This window comes from Adiantum capillus-veneris, chromosome 9, assembly GCF_014529385.1.
Source record: "Adiantum capillus-veneris isolate H3 chromosome 9, ASM1452938v2, whole genome shotgun sequence".
Classification (NCBI taxonomy): domain Eukaryota; kingdom Viridiplantae; phylum Streptophyta; class Polypodiopsida; order Polypodiales; family Pteridaceae; genus Adiantum; species Adiantum capillus-veneris.
In genome coordinates, this window is record NC_140939.1 from 149,085,828 (window position 1) to 149,111,479 (window position 25,652).

General features: G+C 46.3%; 1 protein-coding gene across 1 annotated transcript in view; it reads left to right on the top strand.

Annotated features, from left to right (window-relative positions):
- Positions 1–25,652, top strand: part of LOC147451354 (uncharacterized) — a 97,661-nt gene that overhangs the window by 70,101 nt on the left and 1,908 nt on the right. The window contains exon 14 of the mRNA XM_086520608.1: positions 25,571–25,645. Coding sequence (XP_086376734.1) covers positions 25,571–25,645 — 75 coding nt within the window. The remainder of the gene's footprint in view (positions 1–25,570; positions 25,646–25,652) is intronic.

Consider the following 25,652-nt stretch of genomic DNA (forward strand, 5'->3'; position numbering starts at 1 on the left):
CAAAAATATCCGATTCTGGTATCTCTTGGTCTGCGGTTCCCAATTCCCTAGTACCTTGTTCTTGCCCAGTCTCCCTAGCTTCTGAATAGTAAAGCTTGATCTTTGCACCATTATATACTCCTGGCAACAATAATCCAGATAAATCTTTTAGTCTTACTGTACCATTGGAGAAGGCCCAATCTACCTCAAATGGTCCTGTCCAGGCAATCTTCAGGTTTGGCTTTTTCGGACCCAGTCTAGACTGATAGAGAAGCACCAAATCTCCTTTCTGAAATTCCCGAACCTTAATTCGGCGATCATGCCAGTGCTTCCTTCGTTGTTGAACAATTTCTTGTTCCAGCATAGCCCGTTGCCTGAGTTCATTTAACTGCATCAGTTCATCTAGGCACTTTTTCAAATTGTGGTCGAAGTCTAATCCATACTTCACAGCCATTCTCAAACTTGGATAACAAATTCCATAGGAACCACAGCTTCAGTGCCATACACCATTCTGAATGGTGTCAACCTAGTAGTGACCTTGTAAGCTGTCCTATGTGCCCATAGAGCAGTCTGGAGTTTCAAATCCCACTGGTCTAGTTTCTTCTGCACCACCTTAGTGAGAATAGTCTTGATTGTCTTGTTGCTACTTTCAGCCTTTCCATTGCATCTGGGATAATATGGAGTAGATTTCCGATGCTTGACTGAAAGCATATCCAATAGAATTTCCATAGTGTCATTGATAAAATGTGTTCCTTGGTCTGACACAATCTCTACTGGACATCCATATCGGCAGACAATATTCTCAAATAGAAACCTTGCAGTTGACTTGGCTGTATTGTCAGGAAGAGCTTTAGCTTCCACTCACTCAGTGACATAACAAGTAGCCATTTCTATGTACTTGTTCTTCTTGGGGGTAACCTTCTTAAAAGGTCCCATAAAATCTAATCCCCATTTCATGAACACGCCCAGTGGTTGCACTGGCGTCAAAGGAGTCATATCTGCAGCTGTTGGTCGACCCATTCTTTGGCATATGTCACAAGTTTTACAAAAACTTCTAACATCAACAATCAGTGTTTGCCACCACAGACCAGCTTGCAGAATCTTCTTGTAGGTTACTTCATTGGAAAAATGTCCACCAAATTTACCATTATGTGCTTTTGAAATCACTTGCATTCTTCCTTCCATAGGCACACAACGTCGAAGTATACCATCAACACCCAGTCGATAGAGTGATCCTCCGATGATAGTAAATTTCAAGCTTTTTATAATCAGAGCTTTCTTCTGGTTCTGCTTCCAATCCTCTGGAAAAGCACCTTGAGAAAGAAACCGATAAACATCATACCACTCAGGATCAACTGATTCTCCTGTCTCTAGCTGGAATAAGTCAGCGTCCACTAGTTCATCCCTCAGGGGTGATTCTGAATAATCTTCCGTACTTCTTGACAGAAAATCAGCTCCACAGTGATTCTTGCAAGGCTTATGAAAAATTCTGAATTCAAACTCCATCAAGAACATCATCCACCCCGTATCCGCCTGCCTTGAATAATGACTTTATTAATAAAAAACAGAAGAGCTTGATAGTCCACATAAAAATGGAACAACTTTCCCAACAGGTAATGCTTGAACTTTGTAGCGCTGAAAATCATTCCAAGGGCTTCTCTCTCAGTAGTTGTATATCCTTGTTTAGCCTGACTGAATCTGCGAGACTGGCAAAATAAACCGGATAATCAGTCCTTCCCTTTGGCTGAGCCAATATCGCTCCCATTGCCAATCCCGAAGCATCCACATGTACATGGAAAATAACATCCCAATTTGGTTGCCTAAGAACTGGTTTATTGATAATGGCTTTTTTCAGATTCTGGAAGCTCTCTTCACATTCAGCAGTCCAGTTGAACTTACTGGTCTTCTTTGTAAGCTCATATAATGGTACTGCTTGAGAAGCAAACTTATGTACAAACCTTCTATAGAAGTTAACATAACCCAGGAAAGAGCTCAACTCTGAAGCATTTCTGGGTGCTTTAGCTTGCTGAACACACTGAATTTTGTTGTTGGCCAATTCTATTCTATTTCGGGAAACCACATGTCCCAGTAGCTGTCCCTTCCAGACTAGGAAAACAGATTTGAATGGATTCAAACAAATCCGCTTCTCCTGACAGCATTTGAAAACCATTTCTAGGAATAGTAGGTGCTGTTCCTCATCTGAATATACAGTAAAGTCATCCATAAAGATAGCGAGGAACCAATGAAGGAATTCATTAAACATTTCCATCATACACCGTTGAAAGGTAGCTGGTGCATTGCACAGGCCGAAAGGCATCACCAGATACATGAAAGCTCCCCACTTGGTGATGAAAGTGGTCTTCGCTCTATCTTCAGGAGCGATCTGTAATTGGTTATAGCCACTGTAACTATCCATAAAGCTATACATTTCATATCCTGCGATCTCATCAAGCAACATGTCAGTAAAAGGCAATGGAAATGGATCTTTGATAGTTTGGGCGTTGAGTTTCCTATAGTCAACACAGACTCTCAATTTCCCGTTTTTCTTGGGAACTACGACTATGGGAAATAGCCAATCGCTACTGGCCACCTCTGTGATGAACCCAGCCTTGAGAAGATTATCAATCTCTTCTTTGACCTTCTTAGCATAGTTGGGGTTCATTCGGTATCTTTGCAGTCACACTGGCCTAGCATATTTTCAATCATGCCCGTAGCTTGTACCACTCTGTGATCTGCCATTCGCACTTTAAATGGTGCTGGCTTAAGATTCGTGATAACCATTCTCTGCTGGAGATGAACTCCCATTATGTTGACTCCTGCTCCTCCATCCAAGATAACACTTGAGAGAGATTCCCATTGCTTCCTAACCTTGTAGTCCACCTGAATGAGCGGAACTTCATAATCTCGGACGATCGTCAGGTCCACTTTTCTGACCTCTGCCTCAGCTTTCCTGCGCTGTCTGATGAAGTTTGCCACTTCAGACAAGGTTTTTCTGATATCCTCCAGCTCTACAGTCAACTTCTGAATTCTATCACAAATTTTAACATGGATTTCTTCTCTCTTTTGGTTAGACTGATTGTCAGAGCTCGAAGAACTGGTATCTTCACACTGCCATTCCTCTTTTGCAGTGCTTCCAATCCTTCCATCAACTCTCACTCAGTTCATTAGCCATTCCTTGTACCGCAGCCAACATGGTCTCAGGTATGGCCGGTATTGACTGATCTTTATCAGTTGATTGGGCTGGTATCCTCTGAATGATTCGAGCTTCAGAACTTTCTGGCTGCTCTTGGCCAAATCCTCCGTGATTTTAGCCGCTAGTTCTCTCTGCTCTTGTCATTCATCTACCACCTTCTCTTTACCTTTGGCCTTCCAAATTTCTCTTTGTTGAGCCCACTTGCTGCTGTTAGTAGTGACTGGTGTTTCTGAAGTATCTGGAATTTCTTCAATCACTACACCCTTGCTTCTTGTGACTACCCGTACCGGGACTGGCTCTGGTGCCTTACCCTCAGTAGCAGTAGGTGCAGGTGCGTCTGGGCATTGGGTGGCGAAATGGCCATACTTCCCACAAGTGTAGCAATTTATGCTTCGACTCTGGAAGTTGCCACGTCCTCTGCCTCGGCCCATACCCGTTTGGAATCGGCCACGTCCTTGACCAGTACCACTGGTACCTGGCCTCTCCTCTTGAGATACTTTGGCGGGTTCTACTTTCACTGGTTCAGTATAGGCTACCACTGACAGGTCTTTGCCCTTCTTAAAGTGATGAATCCTGATACCACAATTGTTCCATAAGTGACCAAAAGCCTTACAGTAAGTACATTGCGGACACTCGTTGGAGATATGGTCCTTGGATTTGCATTTCGAACACCAAGTCTCCAGCTTCCGAACTGGTTGTCTGGTGTGGCTAATTTCGGCAGTCTGTCTAGCCATTTCTTCAATTTTCTTGGTCCAAGATCCCTTCTTTGACTTCTCCTTGGATCGTTCATTAGAGCTGAATTCAGAGCTGTTGGACACCTCACTGGAATCAGAACTTTCAGTAGCAAAACTAGTGCTACTGGACCTTCGCTTTTTGTGGCTCTTTTCCTTCTTGACTTGCTATTCCATCTTCAGTGCCCGTTGGATAGATCATTGAATTTCTTGGTAGGAGCCGGTACCTCCTGCTCCCTAAGCTTTTTGCTTCTAAACCATTCAGAAACCATGCCCTCAACCTCTTCTCAGATGGCGGTTCCTGTAACTGCCTGGTTAGCTCCTTGATATTTTCCACATAACTTTGGACTGATAGATTCTGCTGCTTGATTTTATCCAGTTCACAGAGGATATCTTCATCCCCTCTGTTGTCGGAATACTCCAGTCTGAAGGCTTTAAGCAACTTGTTGTAGGATCTGAGCTGACAGGCGGGGTAATGGTAATACCATTTCCTCGCTGCCTCCTTCAAGGTTTGCGGGAAGTATTCCCTCCAATCATCTTCATCAATATTTTTTAGTTCAGCATACTGCTCAAAAGCTTGTATGTGAACGTCTGGATCATCCTTCTTACCTCTCTTGAATATTGGAAAAGAAATTTTCAGGGAAGCTGTGTAATCATTCCGATTACCATTGATCCTGCCGCTTCTCTTCTTGGATTCAGAGTGGCGCTTGGAAGTCTTCTTGCAATTGTCAGTGTCAGCATCCCAATCAATCTCTGTCTCTGTCTCGGTGTCAGTGTCTTCTTTGGCCTGTCTGCTAGAAGTGCGGTGACTGCCTTTACTTCCCTTGGTACCCTCATCCCCTTGCTGGAACCGAGAACTCTTGGCTTTCCGTGCTTCCCTTTCTGCCCGTCGGCGTCGAGAATGACTGGATTGCTGTGAGTCCTGCGCCTCATCAGCCTGACTATGCTCCTCCTGAGCTTCAGTGTCATTCATCTTCTCTTGGTTAGGGTCAGACTCTCTTCCTGACTCCTCAGGAATAGGATCAACACGGATGGTGGACTTCCGGCCACGACTGAACTTGGGTGCCATTGTTGAAAACTTACAACTGGGAGAAGAGTTTTTCAATCAACGAGCTTCAGCTCGAGCCACCGTGATCGCCAAAATGGAATTGGAGCTGATCTCTTGAGACAGCTAATTCCAGTGTTAGAAGATTTCGGCTACTGAGGATGTGTTAGTTTAGATAGTCGACTGGACAGAGAATCAGAAACTGAACTTGAATTTATCTACTGGAACGAGAATCAGACTCTGTACTGAGAATAATGTTCAGATTCAGATTCAGAGTATTGGACACAGAGTAAGTATGACTGGAATATCTGTCGTGATTGGGATTACAGATAAAAGATTACAGTGAGTATAATATGATTTACTGAGAGAATACATCTGACAAGAACTGCCAAGGGTGTAACGGGCCCCATTTATACACCTTGGGTTTACCATAGTAAATACCGTAGTAATTACTAACTAATTCGCTGCTCGTCTCATAAGAGAACGTTCCCACTTAGTGAAACTGTCTCAGCCATCTCCAACGAGAGCGGGGCCTTCGGAGGAGGGTTTTACGTCTCTGGTGTCGTATTTCTCTTCTCTCTCTATCTCTCAGTCTCATACACTTTCACGCTTAGTGTCCATTCACTTGTTTGTGATCGTTGCACTCTCTCGTTAAGAACGGACGGCTCTCCCTTCCATAAGAACAAAAAGAACCTTGAGCACAGTTCGGAGCACTCATCTTGAGCAAAGTTCAAACATTCATTCCGTTGCATCTTACATCTGCCAGATAAGCCTAGCACTAGGTTTGCTTATATATTATCTTAGCAAAATTGCCCTACCTAGTTCCCAATAAAAGTCACTAAATAAATAAGGGAAAAATGTCAAAAATACGTTTAATGCACTGGAAAATGCTCTTGATGGATTCTAATGGTAATGCTGATGATCATGTTGTGTGCAACCAGAGGATATGCATCTAAGTACTTGGACATGCACGGTCTGCGAATAGACTCACAAAAGTGTCAGATCACTTCCTATTCTAGACTGACTTGACTGAATTGAACCCTGGTCATGCTGTAGCTTGTCCACGGACACATAGGGTTGGATGTGTCACGTGACAGTAGATGATAATGTTGTCGAAGAACACTCACGTGAAGCTTCGATGAGTTATAAAGAGTCTCTCCATCATTCGATTAAAGGCACACCCCTCTGTGTGTGTGTGTGTGTGTGTGTGTACATATACACACCCTCTCTCTCACTCACTCTCTGTACGAAAGGCTGTCTTATGAATATTTTCAAGCACAATCCTTATCTGATGAGAACCACTTTTGAGATCTATTCTACTAAAGTAGGTAGACTCTTGTAGCTTATTGAATATATCTTCTATCTTGGAAACATGATATGGTTATCCGATTAAGCGTCGGATAGTTCACATAGATTGTACAAGTACCATCTTTCTTTTGTACTAGTAGAATTGATGAAAAAAATGGAGATGAATTAGGCTTGACCATCCCTTTTTCCACAAACTCTTTCAATTGCCTCGTAATCTCCTCTTGTTGAGCCGGTGAGACTCGATAAGGAGGCATATTAGGAGGTGAACTACCATGTAGAAGTTCTATGAAATGATCATCTTATCCTCTTTTGGGAGGTAGCTCCCTAGGAATGTCATCGGTAAACACACCTTGAAACTCATTTAGAAAACTAGAGAATTATAACTCCTTTTTAGTTTTAGTTTTAACTTCATAATACATGCATCTGTCTTACAAAAACCATGTAACAAGAAAGAGAACTTTTCATTACTTTGTCTAAAGTTTGAGTATGTACAAGTATTATGGTGTTTTTTTTTTTTTCCGAGAAAAAGATCCGTCTATTAGTTAATGAAAACTGCCCATAGGGCTACAACCACCTCTGCAAGAGAGGGCTACAACAAGCATGATGGGGAGACTCCCAATGAAAAAACAACATATGTACAATGAGGCGAAATCAAGAGATGGGAGGAGGAAAGAGCCACACAGATGGACGGTAGTGCCATCTGAGCACACCCTGGACCATAGTGAAGAAAGGCCCAAGCTCTAGCCAAAGATCCTGAACTGTCTCTGCTGGTGATATAGGGCGAGCCTCGAAGATGCAGAAGCAACGAGCCGGCCAGATGAACCAGAGTGTCAGGCCGCTGATGAGCTCCCAACACTCCTCTCTCTCACTGCACCACTCCTGTGGAGTAAGCTCTGTAGCAGGCTTGAGTGTAGGACGACCCCCCTGTATCACTATCATCATGTTGGTGGAGGATAGCTCAAACTGAAGTCCTTGCCCGTGAAGGTAGACCAAGCAACTGCTCCCCATGTGTACTGCTGAGCGGTGGAAAGAGCTGGCATTAGTTGAAGAACACGAAGCCACACCTGTTGTGCTAAAGGACAGTCCCAAAGACAGTGACACTGACTCTCCACAAGATGGTCACAAGCTGCACATGCGGCTGAGAGACCACTATGTACAAGCCAACTCCCAATAGCTGTAGCTCGGTGTGCTACCAGCCACTGGAACAAAGCGACTCGCCTCGGCAGTCTGGAGTCCCACAACCTCTCCCAAAAAACTGCCAAGAACTCAGTTGTGAGACCCTCCTCCTGTCAATGCGGTGGTGCAGCAGGACGAGCCTCTCTGTGCGCTGCCTGAATGTGACGCCCCAGCCGAACAGTGTACTGAAAGAAAGGGATACTTGGATGGTCCGCTGAGGAGAAAGGGTCCCTCCACAGCCACTCTCCAGGATCCCACTGTACTCCTGCCAATGGACAGTCTCTCAAGCCCACAGTCTCCAGTGACCAGTCTCAAGAGTTGTTGGGTCGGGATCCATGACACAAGTCCTCCCACAGATGCCCACCACTCGGATCCTCTGAAAGCACTCTGCAACCTGTGGAGCCTCTTCTGCAATTTTGTGTAAACGTCCCTCACCCTGTAGCTCGAAAAACAGGGAGGGTACAGTCTCTGAACAAGCCTGAACTGAGATGAGAACTTCCATCCGCGTGAAGGTTCCCATCCATCGGGGCGCTGTTGACTTGAGAGGTGTGAGCCACTTAGCTGGTACTGCCTTTGAGATGTCCTGACATATGCTCTGCACCCCTCTGATGCCTTGTAGCTGAATGCCCTGAAGCTCCTCGGACAAGTCTGAAAACTGTAACCAATCACCTAAAGAGCGTGCTGGACCCTCTGCCATGGGACCCCAGGAAACATGAGGCAGACTACCAACCAAGTGGCCTCTTTGAGTGCTAACCATGGGGTTCCAAACAAGGGGCTGTCGCAGACGCTGCTCCGTGCAAGTAGGCTGACGCTGCCTCTCCGCAGATGCTCCCAAGATCGGAGCAGACTCACAGCAAAGCGGTCCTTCAGTCTCCTGCTCAAGCCAACTCTGCGCATCTCTGTGAAAATCCATCTAGTCAAGGGTCGCCAGAGGCCTCTAGCCTGAGGCACCCTAGCACTAAGCCGCTGAAGCAAGAACTCCTTCTAGGGCTCCTCACCTGGAAGAAGTCTTGTGACGATAAACTTCCCAAGAAGGGCTCTGCTCTCCTGTGCTAGGTCTATGATCCCCAACCCTCCCTGAGAACAAGGAAGAGTGATGACCTGCCATGCCACTTTGGCCCGGGCTATCTCAGTGTCACGCCCTGACCAAAGGAAGTTCGTGATCAGCCTTTCAACCTGGCTGATACAAGAACTTGAGAAGATCCAACAAGAAGTGATGTACCACATAGTAGCCAACAACACCTGGTTGGCCACTACAACTTTGCCTACGAGAGTCGTGCGGAGCTCCAATGTAGCAACTTCCATGATGGACAAGAGGAGGGGAATCTGCTGCTCGGGAGACAAGTCCAAACCAACCTGACAGCCCAAGTACCGAACTGCAGTCCCTAGGGGAATCCACCTGAAACCCTCACTTGGCATCCAGTCAGGCGTAGGAGCACTACCAACCGAGAAAGCCACTGTCTTTCTCCAGTTGATCAGTGCGCCAGATGCACAACAGAAAGTCTCAAGAGCTTGCTCACACGTGTGAAGGTTGGCCTCCTGGCCATCCAAGTACAAGGCTGAGTCGTCTGCAAACTCAACGTCCAGTAGCTCATCTCCCCGAATAGGGAGCGCTAAGCCGCGTAAACCAACGTGCTGTGAAACCAAAAACCTGCTCATCGCCTCAGCATAGAACAGAAAGAGGAAGGGGGCAAGAGGGCAGCCGTGTCTGATTGAACGTGTGAGCATGAAACGATCACCTCTATCGCCTGACAGAAGTACCTGATTGTGTGTCCGTCTGTACAAAGCTGACACCCCTCTGACCCAAGCATCTGAGAAGCCCATCCTGCGTAGAGTGCCCTCCAAAAAGTCCCAGTCATCTCTGTCGTAGGCCTTCTCAAAATCAAGAAGAAGAATCGCCAGATCCTCACCACGGAGCCGCGAGGGCAGAAGCCTCCCAAAAAGTAAAGATGTTGTCAAGGATACTACGCTCCTTGACAAAACCTGTCTGAGTCCCATGTATAATGCTCTCTAGAAGTGATTGAATCCTCAAACTCAGAGCCTTGGCAAGAATTTTGTAGGCTGAGTTGAGGATGGTGATGGAGCACCATTGCCGAATCTCATCCAAGGTGCCACCCTCCTTGGGAATGAGGTAGATCAGGCCCTCACTCATGCTGTCAGGCATCTCTCCTGTGTGAAGGATGTACTGAAAAGCACTGCAAAGATCTGAGCCAAGCAAGTCCCAGTACTCTAAGAAAAAACTGGGAGTCAAGCCATCCTCACCTGGACAGCTACCACGGGGGAGTGCTCTCATAGCCGTATGCAGCTTCTCTAGCTGAAGAGGCAGCTCAAGCCTCTGGCGCATCTCCTCAGTCACAAGACAAGGCATCTGTGCCCACACTTGCTCTCTGCATGCATCTTGTCCCTCTGACTGAGGCTCTGCAGACAGTAAATCACGATAGAAGTCATTGGCAGCTGTACGCATGTCCTCTGGCTCTGAAGCAACTGACCCGTCGGGCCTCCTCAACTGACTGACCTTGGCATCGTATGCCGAGGTCCCACTGCCTCAAAGAAGGCACCTGTCACTCTGTCACCCACGTGGGTCCATTGAGATGCCTGTCGATGGAAAGCAAACTCATGGCGACTCTCCTCTGTGCTGACAAGCTCCTGGCGAGCCTGCTGTAACTGCTCCTCCAACCAAGGACTGTCTGGATGCTGCTTCTGCATCCTTTGTAAGGAAGCAACACCCCGTCGGAGACGCTGCTCCTCCTCTCTCACTGTAGCCAGGCGAGCCACCGACTCTTAAAGAAAGAGTCGACTAAGCTTAGCTAGTCCTGAGGCCACGCTATCAGCAGGAGAACCCTGCATGTCTACGCTCTCTATCCAAAGAGCCTCCACTCGCTCTCTAAGTGCTGAGTCTAGCAAGACCCTCTTTGGGATGCGAAGCATCGTGCTCCCACTCCTCTGTCTATTAGTCGCTGTAAGGATCACTGGAGCATGGTCTGAAAAGGAAGTCCCTGCCAGAATGCCAATTGTCCCACCCAAGTCGCAGAAGTGGTCACTAGTGTAGAAGCGGTCTATCTGAGATAGATTCACGCCCCCTACTCTGTGGTCCGAACGAGAAAGCCAGACTGTCTGCGGGCCTCACAAAACTAGAATGCTGCTATACATCTGAAACCCGCAGAGCCAAACAAAACCTCTCCCAAGCTGCCAGCTCAACTCCATGCATAGTAGTATGGCTACCCGCAATCCTGTCAGAGGGTTCCTCCAACATGTTGAAGTCACCCCCTACATACCATTCAGGAAGCCCACGAGACAACCTTGAACCTGCATAGTGATCCATTGAGCCTTGCCAGACACAATAATCCCTCTGTCCACAATGGCCTGCTGCAAAGAATCCGCAATAGTCCTACATACCCCGCCCTGGATGCCTCGAGGTTCAAATGCAGCTGACCAAAAAGTCTCAGATCGTCCACGCAAAAGCTGACCGCAACGTCTAATGCAGCTCTCATAGAAATGGTGCTCCTGTAGCATAAGAAGGTCAATCTCTCCTCCCACAAGGCATCGCTTAAGCTCCTGACGTAGTCGGCCCCTCTAACGCTATGAGACGATCCTCATGGGGAGCGAGAGAGAATTGATGCTGCCGCAGTAGCTAACCGTGCTATCTTTGAGGCAGGCTTGGATGGGGAGTAATCTGCATACGAACGTCCTCCAGATAGGCGTGACTGTAGAGACTGCCTAGCCCAGGCCCAAGTAGACCGAGCCATGCGTAAAGCTACCTCCTCTGTCCAAGAGTCCTTATGTATGTATACATAGCATGGCGGGCTCTGCGTGTAAGCAAAAAAGTGAACCACAATGTGTCTACATCCTGCTTCGTCTGGAGGTGTCACAACAAACTTGGCCAATGGCCAAAGAGTCTGAAGCAAGTCTGTAACCCCTAGGTCTCCCATGTGGTGAGAAAACTTCAAGGCCTGTGTCTGAAGCCACTCCAAAACTGAGTCTATAGTCCACTCAGCTTGGTCCTTGCCACATAGAGGAAACGAGAAGCCAACCACTGAGTCCAAGGCCTCTATCCCCCTAGTTGCAAGGAAAAGCACATGAACTCTGAAGCAGGCAACCTCAAGGTCTGGTGAGGGGTCGCCGAGAAAGCGTGTAAAGTCGTAGGAAAAGAAATCCCAACAACGGCGAATGTCGAAGCTCGTGAGACCTCGAGGAACTGTTGCAAAGGGAGACGTCTGCACCATGAGAGGGGTTCACTAGAAATGCTGTCCCTCTCTCGCTAAGCGACTCTTGACAAAGGAGCTGACAAGAGATCTCCTCACAGCTGAAGAAGGCCTTGCCTCCTGGGAGCAGGTGAGGCTGAGGTGGAGGCTGGAGCAGGGACCTCGTTCTGCTGTAAGAGGGTTGAAACGGTTCCCCGTGGGAACCCACTGCTGCTGGCAGGAGCTTGAGGACCACTTTGAGTGCCAGGCTCGCGTGGTGACCCGTGTTGCCGACATCGGCCACGAACCTGCTGCCAGCCCTCCTCCGCCCTAGCCCTAGGCTCGGAGGGTGGCTCTGCGTGTGTACTCTGTGGCTCGGCGTGCTGCGGCTGGCCAGTTTTTGAAGGCTGGGGCTGGGCCTGTGGAGTAGGTCGGGGTCTCCTCCGTGGACAGGCCTTCGCAAGATGGCCCATCCGTCGACAAATGAAACACTGATTCGGGAGGCCCGAATACTCTACGCTCTGTCTGAACCAACCCCCACTCACCCAAGGAAGTAGTATGACCTTCGGCAGAGTGTGAGTGTCCCTAATCAGAACTCGTATTGAGGGAATGTCGGCCGCCTTGGCAACAACTGAGGCTGTCGTGCGAGGTGTCTCCAGGACAGTCCCAATCTCTGAAGCTATCTTGGACAAAATTGGTAGGTACTCCCTCCTCAAACCAGGAAAGGAGACTGAGATGGGAAGGTCTGCCTCCTCTACCAGAACATCCGAAGGGTCAAAATCGTGTCTCCGCTGTCGAAAGTGGGCTGGAACTGCTCGGATGGTCAAGGGGCTCATCGCAATGACCTTGCACGCCATCTCGGAGGTCTCAATCTCTATTTGATAGTAGCCGTGTCCGAGGAACTGAACGTCCAAGATCTTGCCCACCTCTGCAAGAAGGCGGGCCTGGAGAAGGTCACACAGCTCTCCTCTGCTGGGTATGGTATCGAGAATCTTGCAGATGACGGAAGTCGCCTGCAGGCGTTCCACCTCTGCGGTTAGGCTCGCTTGCTCTGTCGGAGTGAGAGCAAGTCGAATGGTGGGCTTAGCGGGGTCGGGCGAGGGGACTTCATCAGAGTCCCTCTATGGCAGAGCTTGAGCCTCCATCTGTGTCAGCTGCTGTGGCGGAGGAGCGGATAAGAAATTTCCTTCAAGAAGCCCTGACTAGCACTGTCAAGAAATCAGCACTGCCAGAGCCAATCGAAGGAAAAACATCAGGTAGAGTATGACAAAGAATGAATGGAGCCGTGGGGGGGGGGGGGGGGGGGGGGGGGGGGGGGGGGGGGACAGCGAGGGGCGAGCTGTAACTGGCAAAGGGTGAGGACTGTGGGCGGGGGCGCAATTGGCGAGGCTGGCGGGCAGCGTAAGGAAAAGGCAGGGGGCAGCAGGCACGCTAAGAGGGATCTGGCAGCGCTAGGGCGGGGGTGGGCGACAGGTGCAGGGGGAGCGTGCGGCAGCAGCAGCAGCGAGCAGTCAGCTTCTTTCTGGGGAGAGATTCACAAGTAGTATGGTGTTGCCCACACTATTGACATCAAGTGCAACATGCTTGCCTCTATTAAAAAAGAGGACTTTTCTCTCGGGTTCATAGTGGCAGCCATGCGATCAAACCATGGTGCCATTAGGATATCTTTATGCTTAAGTGGAGAGATGAAGAAACCTTCTTTGTCGGAAAAGCTTTGCACATGGAGCGTGAGCTTCCCGATCAATGGAGTGACTAAGGCTTCTTGCCCTTTGAAAGATCCATGTGCTTTTACCATATTTCCCATATTGAAGTCACGAATTCCTAGCTTAGTAACTAGCTCAACAGAAATAAAGTTGTGGGTAGAGCGAAGATCAAACAGTATGAAAGCATCATGCTCTCCTACTTTTGCCCAAGCATAAGTAAGTGGTACTACTTTGCAATGGCCTTCCTCTTTTAGAGCTTCTGCCATGGTGGCTCTAGGAGGTCATTACATTCACTTCACTAGAAGGAAAACCATTCATGAGAATGGTCATAGCCATATTTGGTTGCGAGAAGACGCAAATGCTTATCTTTAATTGGCCGCTTGGGTTTGCTTTTCCCTGTCCTTTGCTTGCATCTTGGCATTGGCTGCCCATGCTTTTTCCCGGAAAACCCTTTGCTAGCTTGCTAAGATGGTGCTTTACAACTTACTATTACGTAGGCTAACTTTATCCAGCCATTGAAACAATGAACCTAATGTTATAAAAAGGGGGGCATATTACTATTAGTAACCTAAGGATGCAAAACAAAAAGTTCTATCAAAGCAAAGTAAGAGCTATCAGCGTGCAACCTGTCAATATTCACTTTCTTTCTAAGGTATTTGAGATTTAATTCTAATCCATGATCTATTTAGCATGACACAAATGAAGCTCTAGTCTAGTCTAGTCTAGAACAAAAAGTCATATACTTGGACCTCTTTATTGGCTAGATACTTTTGTAAGCACAATCTCTTCTCCTACCTGGTTATGCTTCTTGAAATAACGTCAAAAACACGCTAAGCAAGAATGCACACATATATCTGTTTGCATGCTTTAATTCACAATTGATGTCATACGAAGGCCACTCTTCTTGAAGGACATCTAGAGGCAGTCTCAGAGAGCTAGACCCTCTACTTTTGTGATCGGTAGTCAATAAAGAAATACCGGAAGGGGTGCTAGTCTGTAAGGCCAGTGCATCGGGCACAAAACTCTGTCGTTCCTTGTGAACTATTCTTTTCTCTCTTTGAGGTCTCTTGGGATAGTTTCCCACGACGTTAAAAAATCTCTTCTTCCTGCGTGTGTGTGTGTGAGAATACGAAGAGGAAAATGGTATAACCTTTCTATCACCCAAGTGTGGTAGATTGGTTATGCCATTTCCCTCTTGAATAACAAGTCTTGAGTTCAACTCTTGTCGGATAGATTTTTGAGGTCTCTTGGGATAGTTTCCCACGACGTTAGAAAATCTCCTTCCCGTGTGTGTGTGTGTGTGTGTGAGAATACGAAGAGGAAAATGGTATAACCTCTCTATCACCCAAGTGTGGTAGATTGGTTATGCCATTGCCCTCTTGAATAACAAGTCTTGAGTTCAACTCTTGTCGGATAGATCTTTGAGGTCTCTTGGGATAGTTTCCCACGACGTTGCCACATTTGCGGGTCGGGTTCGATGGATCCGCCTACCGAAGGGGAAGGGCCGGGTGTAGATAGCTACACCACCCCAAAAAAAACAACAGCTACATTTAAGCGGAGAAACAGAGATATTGTACTATCACCAGGATCATTACGAGTGGGGAAAACGTCCAAGATACATGATGAACTAATGATGGAGAAGGTCCAGGTGATGCTCAACTCAGAGCTAAACTACATGAGAGATGACATCAGGAAGGAAATGCACGCGAGCGCGGAGAGCTACAGGAACTCCATGTATGGAGACATGATGAGAGAACTAAGGAGAGAGAACCGGGGGATACAGAATGAGGAGATTCAGAGCTTGAAAACGGAATTACGAAACCTAATCAAGGCCGAAGTAAATGTAACAGAATGCATTATGCAAAAGAAACTCGATGAGGCAGTAGCAAGTTTTGAAGCATGGAGAACAAATATGGAAAAACACATGGGGGAAAAGGATGCAATAATTGAGGAGCTAAAAGGAGAACTTGCGGCTTGCAAATCTGCAACTAAGGAGAAGGGAGACGACCAACCTTCGGTGCTGAAGGAGCTCGAGGACATGAAGGATCAGATAAAAGCTCTACGGGAAGGAGATGAACAAAAATCGAAAACGGCATCTTCATGGGCGGAACGTCTTGTGAAGACACATGAAAAGGTTGATGAAGCAGAGAAATGGATTGAGGATGCGAAGAAAGGGAAGGCCCAGATGCTCGAGACCACACCTACTTCTACCATTATTAATATGACCATTGAGGAAGAGCAGAAAAGGAAGACTCGGGCTCTGCATGTGCGGGTCACAGGAGTCAAAGACAAAGAGAATGTAGATGAAGAAGTGAAGGAACTGTTACAACGCATGGGCATCACAGAGCCTACTCACAGAAGTGCATGGAGAGTGGGCAAGAAAGGAATCGATGAGAAGGGAAACATAAAGGATAGAGCACTTATTCTCCGATTCCCGAATATAGAAATAAGGAAAGAATTTCTAAAAAAGAGGCCAACTCTTAAGAAAACCGGTATTTTCCTGGGAGATGACCTTACATTGGCACAAGTGACACACATGCAAGAGTTGATGCTACTTCCCTCCGAGTACCTCAGTCTACTCCTCACCTAAAGGACAATCCCCTTTCTCCATATTGAATAATGATATATGGGAGTTCTCTAGAGATGGAGACATCGTTCTCTTAGGAGACTTTAATGCCAGAACAGCCAACTCTCAAGCAGTATTCTATGATACTTCTGAGGAAATGCTCAGAGAAGTGGATTTATCACAGAGGGGAAACTCACAGGATAAAGAACACACTGAATATGGGAGACATCTCATGGAGATGGCAACTATACATGGTTTGGCCATACTTAATGGTCTAGAGAATTTCCCGTTATCTGGGGGATTCACATGCTTCCCGCACAGGCATGGGGCCAATACAGTGGATTATGTCATGACTTCACCAAGCTTTATTTCTAGTATCAAGGACTTTAAGGTGGGACCCAGACCGGTTGGGATTGCAGTGGATCATGCTCTATTGACCTTATCAGTCTCCTTCCAATACAATGCCTCTCAAGTACAAAGGAAGAAGACACACACAAGATATACTTTCACGCCAGAAACTGATTCAGTCTATGTGGCAAAGATCTATAATAGGATGTGGACAGCCGAGCTAGTATATACTGTAGAGGAGATTACTTCTCAATTAATAGAGATACTACATGGAGCAGCACAAGAGGCATACCCACATACTCAACCTGATCAGAAGAGAGGATGTGGGAACATGCCTCAAAACAGTTGGTATGACAAGGAATGCAGAGAGACGAGAACCCAGGTCCAGAAAGAGCTTACACTTGGGATCATCACATATAAGCAGTCTCGGATTGCTCTTCGGCGTATAGTACGTCGCAAGAAAAGGGAATTTTTAGCCAAACTGGAGAAGGATTTATATCAGCTCTTCTTGAGTCAGGACTCACATGAGGCCTGGCGCTTATTTCACGAGCACTCACCGCCTCCGACGATTACTTCTCCTGAGAGATGGGGTCAATATGTAACATCATTATATATGGTATCTGGACAGCCTCCATTACGAGATCCGCTAGAGCCATGCCCTGCTACTAGTACTTTCTTTACTACGAAAATGGTGGAAAAAGCCATTGATAAGATGAAGACAAGAAGAGCATATGATCATGATGGTTTAGTAGCAGAACATCTGATCCATGCCAGGGATCTACTTTCAGAAGTCCTTGCTCGTCTGTTTAATTGGGTCATGTGTGAAGGATTACCTGAATCTTGGAAATTATCTACCATCGTACCTATTTTCAAGTCAGGGGATCCTATGATACCCGGGAACTACCGTACCATTATGGTAGGTCACACTTTGACCCGACTGTACGCATCCATTCTTGAACAAAAATTGAGTAGATGGGTAGAGAATGAGGACATAAGGGCAACAAGACAAGCTGGATTCAGAAGGGGTTATTCCACTTTAGATCATATTCTTACGCTCAGAGCCATTATTGAGGAAGGAAGAGCAAACGGGAGAAGGATGTATTGTTGCTTTGTGGATTTTCGGAAAGCTTTTGATACAGTACTAAGGGCCAGATTGATGCATAGGATGCAAGAGTTAGGGGTCCCCAAAGAGATTATTTGGGGGATCATGGCCTTATACGGGTCAGTAACTGGTTATGTACGTACTCCAGAAGGGGATTCCGACATTGTTCATTCCACTGTTGGAGTAAAGCAGGGATGCCCACTGTCCCCTACTCTATTTGGTATGTACATAGATGAGGTATCAGATTACATTGATAGAGAAGGTGACAGAGGTGCTCAATTTGCAGGGTCATGGATCCCTTTGTTGTTGTATGCAGATGATATTGTATTGATATCAGAATCACCAGATGGGATGCAAAGGCAGCTAGATGCATTACATAAATTCGCTGAGGACAGTGGACTGTCGGTAAACTTGGGTAAAACCAAAGTTATGGTGTTTAACACCACACCGCAGTGGGTTAGGAGATCGGCACCTACATTTGCATATGTCCAAGATACAGTAGAGTACACAGATGCATACACATACCTTGGGGTGGTATTTGCAGGACCGAAGTTTACTCTTAAGAAAGCAGCGAATGCTAGATTATCCAGAGTCTCTGCGGTCCTGGGAGGGTTGGAGAGGATGTGTTCACAAGTGCAGTTTCAGGAACCACGAACAAAACTTTGGATCTTTGATATTGTGGTGGCTTCGGCTATGCTTTATGGGGTCCAGATTTGGGGACCATCTGTGGATCAGGATAATTGGAAGTCAATGGAGAGACCTTTGGTATCTATGATTTCCCGAATGATTAGAGACAAGGCCTCCGTACCACACGCGATTACCTGAGCGAAACTAGCGGCCCCTCCGATAGAAATTGAAGCTCTTACCAGATCAGTGTCCTTTATACATGGTTTGTGGGATACAAATAATGGACGATATACTAGACTGGCCCTCGAATCCTCTCGACAATTGGCAATGAAAGGGGATACATCATGCTGGTATGCGCAACTCTCCTCGTGGTTTCAGAGACACGGGTTCAGTATGGAAAGATTACCTCCCTTCCAATACTCTCTTGAGGCTCCATCACTGTCAATTACACGAACGGAGATTAATAAAATCATCCGACAGGATCTTATACAGTTGGATACTAAGAGGACATGGGTAGACCCTACACAAGAATTGGGCACGAAGATGGCCGACTACAAAGAAAACTTCCTACAACTATCTGAAGATGGATTTGTGATTCGCCCGAGTTACATGGATACCCACCTGTCTCCTGGTTTGAGATGTGCTATTGGTCAGATTCGTACATCCTCACAGTAGTTGGAAATTGAATTTGGCAGATTTAGGGGAATCCCACCTGAGAGAAGAATTTGCAAGTTATGCGGAATGGAGCCGGAGACAGAATTACACTATATATGCCACTGCACAGTATACTATGAGATACGTGGGTGTTTTCATTGCCTCTTTAAAGAAGGCTTTGGACCTCTAGATAGAATCATGCAATACCAAGATCAAAGATGCTTAGGCACAGGGATAATCTAATAAGAAGACAAAGAGCACTACAGCCTCAGAGGCAGATCACAGATTTCTTCGGATCGACAGAAGCAGGAGTGGAAGGGGAAGCAAGAGGCCAGCTGCCAACACAAAGGAGTACCCACATTCATACCAAAGGCACCCTAATTGACAGAGCGATTGAGCTTAGGAAATCGAGCCGACCACGACCAAGATGCAGAAGCACACTTCACCGGAGGAGACTACAACAAAGGATTAGACGCATTCTAGCCAGATACCCAGAATGCTCCTAAGAAGTTTATTTAATACTTTGTATTTAGTTTTTTCACATTTACTTTCACACTTTTCACACTTAGTACTTTAGTACTAAGGTACCCAGACATTGTAACAGATTCACCACTTTTGTATCAGTTTGGTATCATAGGTCATTCTGGCCTTTTGAAGACGTTAATATAACATTTCATTTCATTTCTCTATTTAAGTTCATTTCATTTATTAATTCTATTCTTGCTCTGCTATTGATTTCTCGCTTGGAGTGTCCAAGCTTGTAACAGTGGTATAAGAGCTCAACCGATTCTTCTTCTACGGAGGATCTGTTTCTTTCTGCAACACACATGGGTTTTAGCAATGAATCCAACAAAGACGACACCCCTCCGATTACTCGTTTGTGGGGAGATGCAGAAAACCAATGGAAGCAAGGCTCCCTCTGATGATTTGAGAGAGCATGTCAAATTTTTGACGTGGAATCTTGACAAGACAGACTACCGACATCAACTAGAGGTGTCAAGTTGACACGTGTGCGAAAAGATTGATCAAGTACTCCTAGAACTCAAAGTATTTGAAGCACCTGAAGAATCATTCCTTGACAAGGTTCACTCACGATGGCGAGAGGCCATCCATGCCATAGTCACATGGGGACGGGGATGGGGTCTCGAGGACATGACTGGTCCCGGGGACGTTACACGGTTACGGGTCTCGGGGATGGGGAAGTGGCAAAACAGGGGAGGCGTGTTAAAAAACACTTGTTCTATACTAGACAACACTAAGAGCACAAGATTGCAAAGAAAAGTGGGTTTTGCACTCATAAATACCAAAGTATGACATGCGGTAGGAACGTGGCGAGCATGCGCCGCACAAGTTGACGTGATAATCAATTATCATACTCAAAGGAAAAAAGTAATGATGTACAAGTGAAGAGTGGATTAGTAGAGTCTAGTGGGCAACATTGGCATATAGCTCAAGACTCTGAAAGCCCTAGAGAAAAGGTGTGGGGTTCCCTGTTCGCGTCCCCCCTGCATGTGTCACCGGGGATCTGAGCCCTAGGACGCGTCCCGTCTGCATCCCTTGTGAGGGACCCCTCTACGTCACGTCCCCCCGTCTTGTCCTGTGTCCCCGCATCCCCCGTTCCGTCCTTGCCAAAGAAGGCCACATCCCCGGGTCCCCTGTTTCTACGATCCATGCACCTCTCAAGTCGGCCATGAAGCAAAAAGCAAAGCCAAGTAGAGAAAAACAAAAACTGTACTTGCAAGAAGAGTTTGACGAAGCTCTTGAAAAGAAGACAAACGAGTTGATGAAAAGCATAAAGCACTCTCGGAAGAAAAGAAAATCAACGGATTACCCTAGTTATTTGGGTCGGAAATTGATTTTTGAGGTAGCTAGCAGATCCAAGAACTATGTTCGTTTCAAGGATGATCCAGATTCTTCTTTGTCTTCAGACAATTCCGACAGTTCCTCTTGCTCTAATTCTAGTGAGGATGAGAAAGAGCGGAAGAAGTGGAGAAAAGCAAGAAAAGTCGGTCGAAGTAAAAGTCTAGAAAGCATGAAAGGGATTTAGCAGTTTAGAGGAGGAGACCGCGTCCTCTTCTGACAGTCTAGACAGTGAGACCTCTTTTGAGCAGGAAGACCAAGGAGTTCAAGGATGGGGGTCAAGCAATTAAGTTTGATACGTTTTCAGGCTACATGGATACACATCAAGCCCTTGCATTCATGCAACAATTTTATATCTCCTTTTCAGGAGGACGCTTCTTGAAAGCCTCCAAGGTACCAAGGGTGGCAACCTATCTGAAAGGTAATGCCTAGACATGGTGGTCTACTATGCTGTTGTACAGAGAAGCACCTAAGACGTGGATAAAATTCAAGAGAATTTTCACTTTGGCGTAGCTAACGAAAGAATATGAAGAGCATCATCTGAGAATGAAAAAGGACGACACTTTGGTTGACTATTGTCAGAGGTTTTGAGATATCTTTTTGCTAGTGTCCTCGTTTTTGAGGATCATGTCGAGTGGTTGTTGTGGTCTACCAAAAGATATTCGACAGTATTGCGTGAAGCAAAAGTTAGAATCCATTCAGAGGCGTATGGGACATGTGCTCTTCACTGATTACATGTGCTCTTTCATGTGTCTATTGTTAATGTAAAGAAAGATGAAATGTTTGCAGCATTTTGTGTAATTAATGGTCTCCTGAACTTAGTGAATCTAGAAATCTGTTAGAGATCAGCGAGATCTGGATGTGATGGCTAAGTGAATGTGATTCTAGGGCATCAAGATTTCTATTTGGATGAGATGACTGGATACTGATGATAGTGCATCAAGAGTTCCGAAAGGATGAGATGGCTACATAGAGATCAAAACATCCGTGAAAAGATGAGCAAGGTCTGGATGTGATTGCTAAATATGTTACAATGATCATGAGTTGTATATGGGACCCTTGACAAAAATGCGATTGATTAGTGACGGATGTATTTGTGCAAGTAGTGGATGTGTGCAATTTAGTGCATGGGTACATAGAGTCAGTGTCTACCAAAGAATTTTCTTGGTCTTTGTTTGTTTTGCAGGCACAATCGAGGGTGATTACAATTCTTTCAAGAGGGGTATGTCACAAGTTTGTGATGTGGCATGTCCAACCTAAAAGATTGGCAGAGAGGACCAAGAGGTTAGAGTTTAAAATCTCTAAACCAGACCAACTTGAAGAGCTTGGCCGAGGGGCCTAAACCTTAAAGACTCTGAAGTCCCAAAAATTACTGATGTGGCACCCTGGCTGAAAACACGGAAATCCTTGCTGATGTGGCATCTGTATGGCAGTCCCGAAAATTGTGGAAACTTGCTGACATGGCCAAACTTATGGGAATTCAGTTTTTGGGCACTAGTTTGGTCATGATTTTAGAGTTAGTGCTTTTGGGGCTATGTGCTTTTGGATGAGAGCTTTTGGGGCTTTGGAGTCTGCTTTTGGGAATCCCTAAAGCCCTAGGCATGCAAAGCCTTAGTATGTCGAAGCCATAGCCTGCCAAAAAGAAGAGGACATCCACTCTCCACCCGAGGAAGTCGAACCACCATAAAAGCTAGCTCAAATGTGAAATCTTGCACTACCAGGGGAACCTTTTCGACTATGCCCAATGTCACCAATGTTCTCTGGTCGGCTATTGTGATCGAAAAGGTGCCGAGTTACTTGGGACCTCATAGTTAGCTGGAATGAGAGATCGGAACTGCAATTTGCATGAAACGCCATTCCGTGGTACGGATACTTATGTCTGAAACATGGAACAGAGATTCAAAACAGGAAGTTGGAATGGGAATGGGAATGGGGAACAGAAACCTAAAAATGGCCGTGTAACTATGACTTGGGTGCCTGAATGGCTATATACAATTACCTTTGTGGACTGCTTGCCTAGGATGGAAACTGTGAGCTTGGGGCTCTGATAATTTGTAACATGTGTCGAGGGATGAGCCATCCAACATGTCTGCAAAAGGGGAAGGTGACTGCCACTAGTTTCTACACCATGGAGGACATATAATGAATGTGTTAGTGCTAAGGTGTTACTCCGAAAGGTAGGGTCAAGACGTAGAAGCTGGTAGAGCAACACTTGCTTGTAGGTATCCTTCAGAAGCTTCTTTGCTTGATTGCCAGTGTGCCTTGGGGAGAATTCCTTTGTAGTAGTTAAAGCGTGGCCCTTGTTCTGACGGAAATGACTTTAGGGACAGTTTTGGGGAGGATGCCCTGAAGAGTGACACATAGAGCCTTTGTCCTGATGATTAGCTCAGCAAAGATCTCCCTAGCACCTAGCTCAAGATTCTCCAGTTGGTCTAAAGCGCTCTCACTGGAGTTGTGGCCCGTGGGCCTGGAAATCTCTGCAAAAGGTGAGCCTATCCCATGTCTTGAAGTGGTTTTCGGCATAGTCACTATACTATCTATCGGCCAAACTGTCCAAAGTGGAGGGCAAAAGCACCAGGTAAGCATTGTGATGGTTGAGGCCTTGCCCTCTGCATAGAGATGTGGACTTTCTTACATGGTCATCTATAGCTTCGGTGGAGAGTTCTCTAAAAGTTGGAAATTTGATGTTGACCTTAGGTAGAACTATGTTCAGGTGGGTGAATGAGGGGGTGGGACATGCCGGGGAGAAGGGTGGAGGAGGTAGAGAGATTGGGTTTGGCTCCTCAGGTGGTTGGGGTAGTGAAGAGTGGTCACTGGTTATTGGAGAAGTAAGGGACTGAGCTGAGAGGGGAGGACGTGAGAGGCGATGATGAACGGTTGGGTGTTGAGGTTTTTCAGTAGGTTGAATACAGTTTTCCCTTCCTCCCAAATTTCTTATTAGTTGTGTCAATGGCAAACATGTATCTCATAAACCTACTACGTCACTTCACTTGACCAATAATCTCATCAATTCTTTGACTATTTTTGGAGGTAATGCTTTCAGGATGGCTTCCACCTTCCTTGGGTCAATTGCAATGCCCCTTCACTATTGTTGTGACCTAGCAAAATTCCTCTCTTCACACCAAATGCACATTTTGCAGGGTTCAATAATAATTTGGATTCTTTGCATTTTTCAAGACATAGTTTTAAATGCTTCAAATGATCCTCATTCTTTTTTGATACACTATTTGTGCCATGGAGTGAGGTTTCTTGCATACTGCACTGAGGAGCACCCACAGTAGAGAGCACGACATTGTTTTCTTGCTACAAAGACCAAGACAAGACCAAGACTGACCATTGGCTGAGAGCATCACCCAGCTCCAGACCAAGACTGAGACACAGATACAATGTGGGTGCAAAGGCTAAGGTGGAATGGCTAAGTGCAGTGAGGTGCCGACTCCAGACTGAGATTGAGGCGAGTATCAACCCTGAGGAGAGTACCACCCTTGGGGGTACCACACCTAGCCTCTAGGCGACCAAGTGACTAAAGTCTAAAACTGACTTGAAGTAGTGATAACTCTCGTAGTTTATTGATCTGAAGATTTAGCATAGAAGTATCTAAATGAGTGGCTTCCTTCATCTGCATCCGCTACCAGCGGTTGAGGGTAAGATAAGGGTTAGCCCCATTGGGTGTATAAAGGATGGTACCTACATTGGATCTCCCTGCTGCATGCACTCAGGGTCGATCCCTTGCGTACGTTGGGTATACTTGGGAACTTAGGTACACTTGTGCACCTCGGTCGACCGGCTAGGTACATTGGGTATTGACTGGAACTGAGACGGGGCCGATCACACTAGCTGGCTACATTGTGGACGTCTTGCTTTGCAGGATCCATCAATGGATGGGCTGCCGGAGTTCCAACCCTTGCACTGGAAAAGTGTAATGAGGGCACGGGGTCTGCTGCCCTCTTGTCTCTGGAGAGTCTTTCTTTGATGCTTGAGCTCAAGTTAAAAGAGCCCACGACACCTCTGGTCTTCAAAGCTCATGATCTGATGCAATGGTCCAAAGCCTTCACAAAAAGTCAATGGTACCCCCCTTGGATCTCCTAGGTACGGGGATCATGCTCCTCTGACTTCACCTCCTTGTCACACATTTGGTATATGCGGGTTTCTTGTGATATACCCTCATATCTACCTGTTTTCAAGGGCAGATTGTCAGGTGTGCATCTGTCGCATAGCTCTCCTGATACATGTGAAAGGTGGCATGCATGATATATGTATGTAGACACATCTGTCCAATAGCTATGACTCATGAGAGTTGGTAACGATCCTGGTGTCATTCACAGGTGTCTGTATCTCCCAAGTGTTGTCTATAGAGCAGTCCGCATGCACACATGGTTTTGGCGGTCTGTTTACAGAGTGGCCCGTTTTGCTGGATTTTTCACTTGGAGAGCGATGTTGTGGCTATCATTTGCTTTGGATCCTTGCCTTGTTTTTGAGAGAGAGGATGTGGACCCTAAAAAGCAGTCCACATGCACACATCCTTTTGGCAATCAGTTTGCCATCTGTTGACGAGAGTGGCCCTTTTTGCTGGATTTGTTACTTGGGGAGTGATGTCGTGGCTATCATTTACTTTGGATCCCTGTCTTGTTTTTGAGAAAGGATGTGGACCCACTTTTCATGCTGACTCATCTGGATATGCCAGGGAACATTGGTTATGCTTCTGTTGATTGCACAGACGGAGATTCAACAGCACAGGGATCCAATCTTATCTACTGTAGTGAGCCTTACAGCTTGATCGATTGGGAAGGCTCGTTTTATGCATGCTCTGGGTTCAAAGCCCTTCCTCTACTGCAGATGCACTTGCTACTGTATGGTCTGAGCTGATCCATTACTGTGCATTTTTTTATGGCGGATAAGCAAGTTCTTTGACGCAATGGAAGAGTGGCAGTTCAGTTTGCTACAGTCCTAGGGCCGACTTCACCACGTTGAGGACTTTTACCCTTTTCCTGTATTTTAGTCTTGTACTGTCCCAAAGAGTCACCCTCGTTAATTTGATACAGCTTTTTTCCAAAAAGGTACAAAAAAGATGATGGATGAATGTTTCTTAATTGGCAGGCTACTCATGGACAACCGTCATTTCAAATACTTGTGCCAAATACAAAGGCACTGTCATTAGCAGCTTCTTCAACTGTAAGGA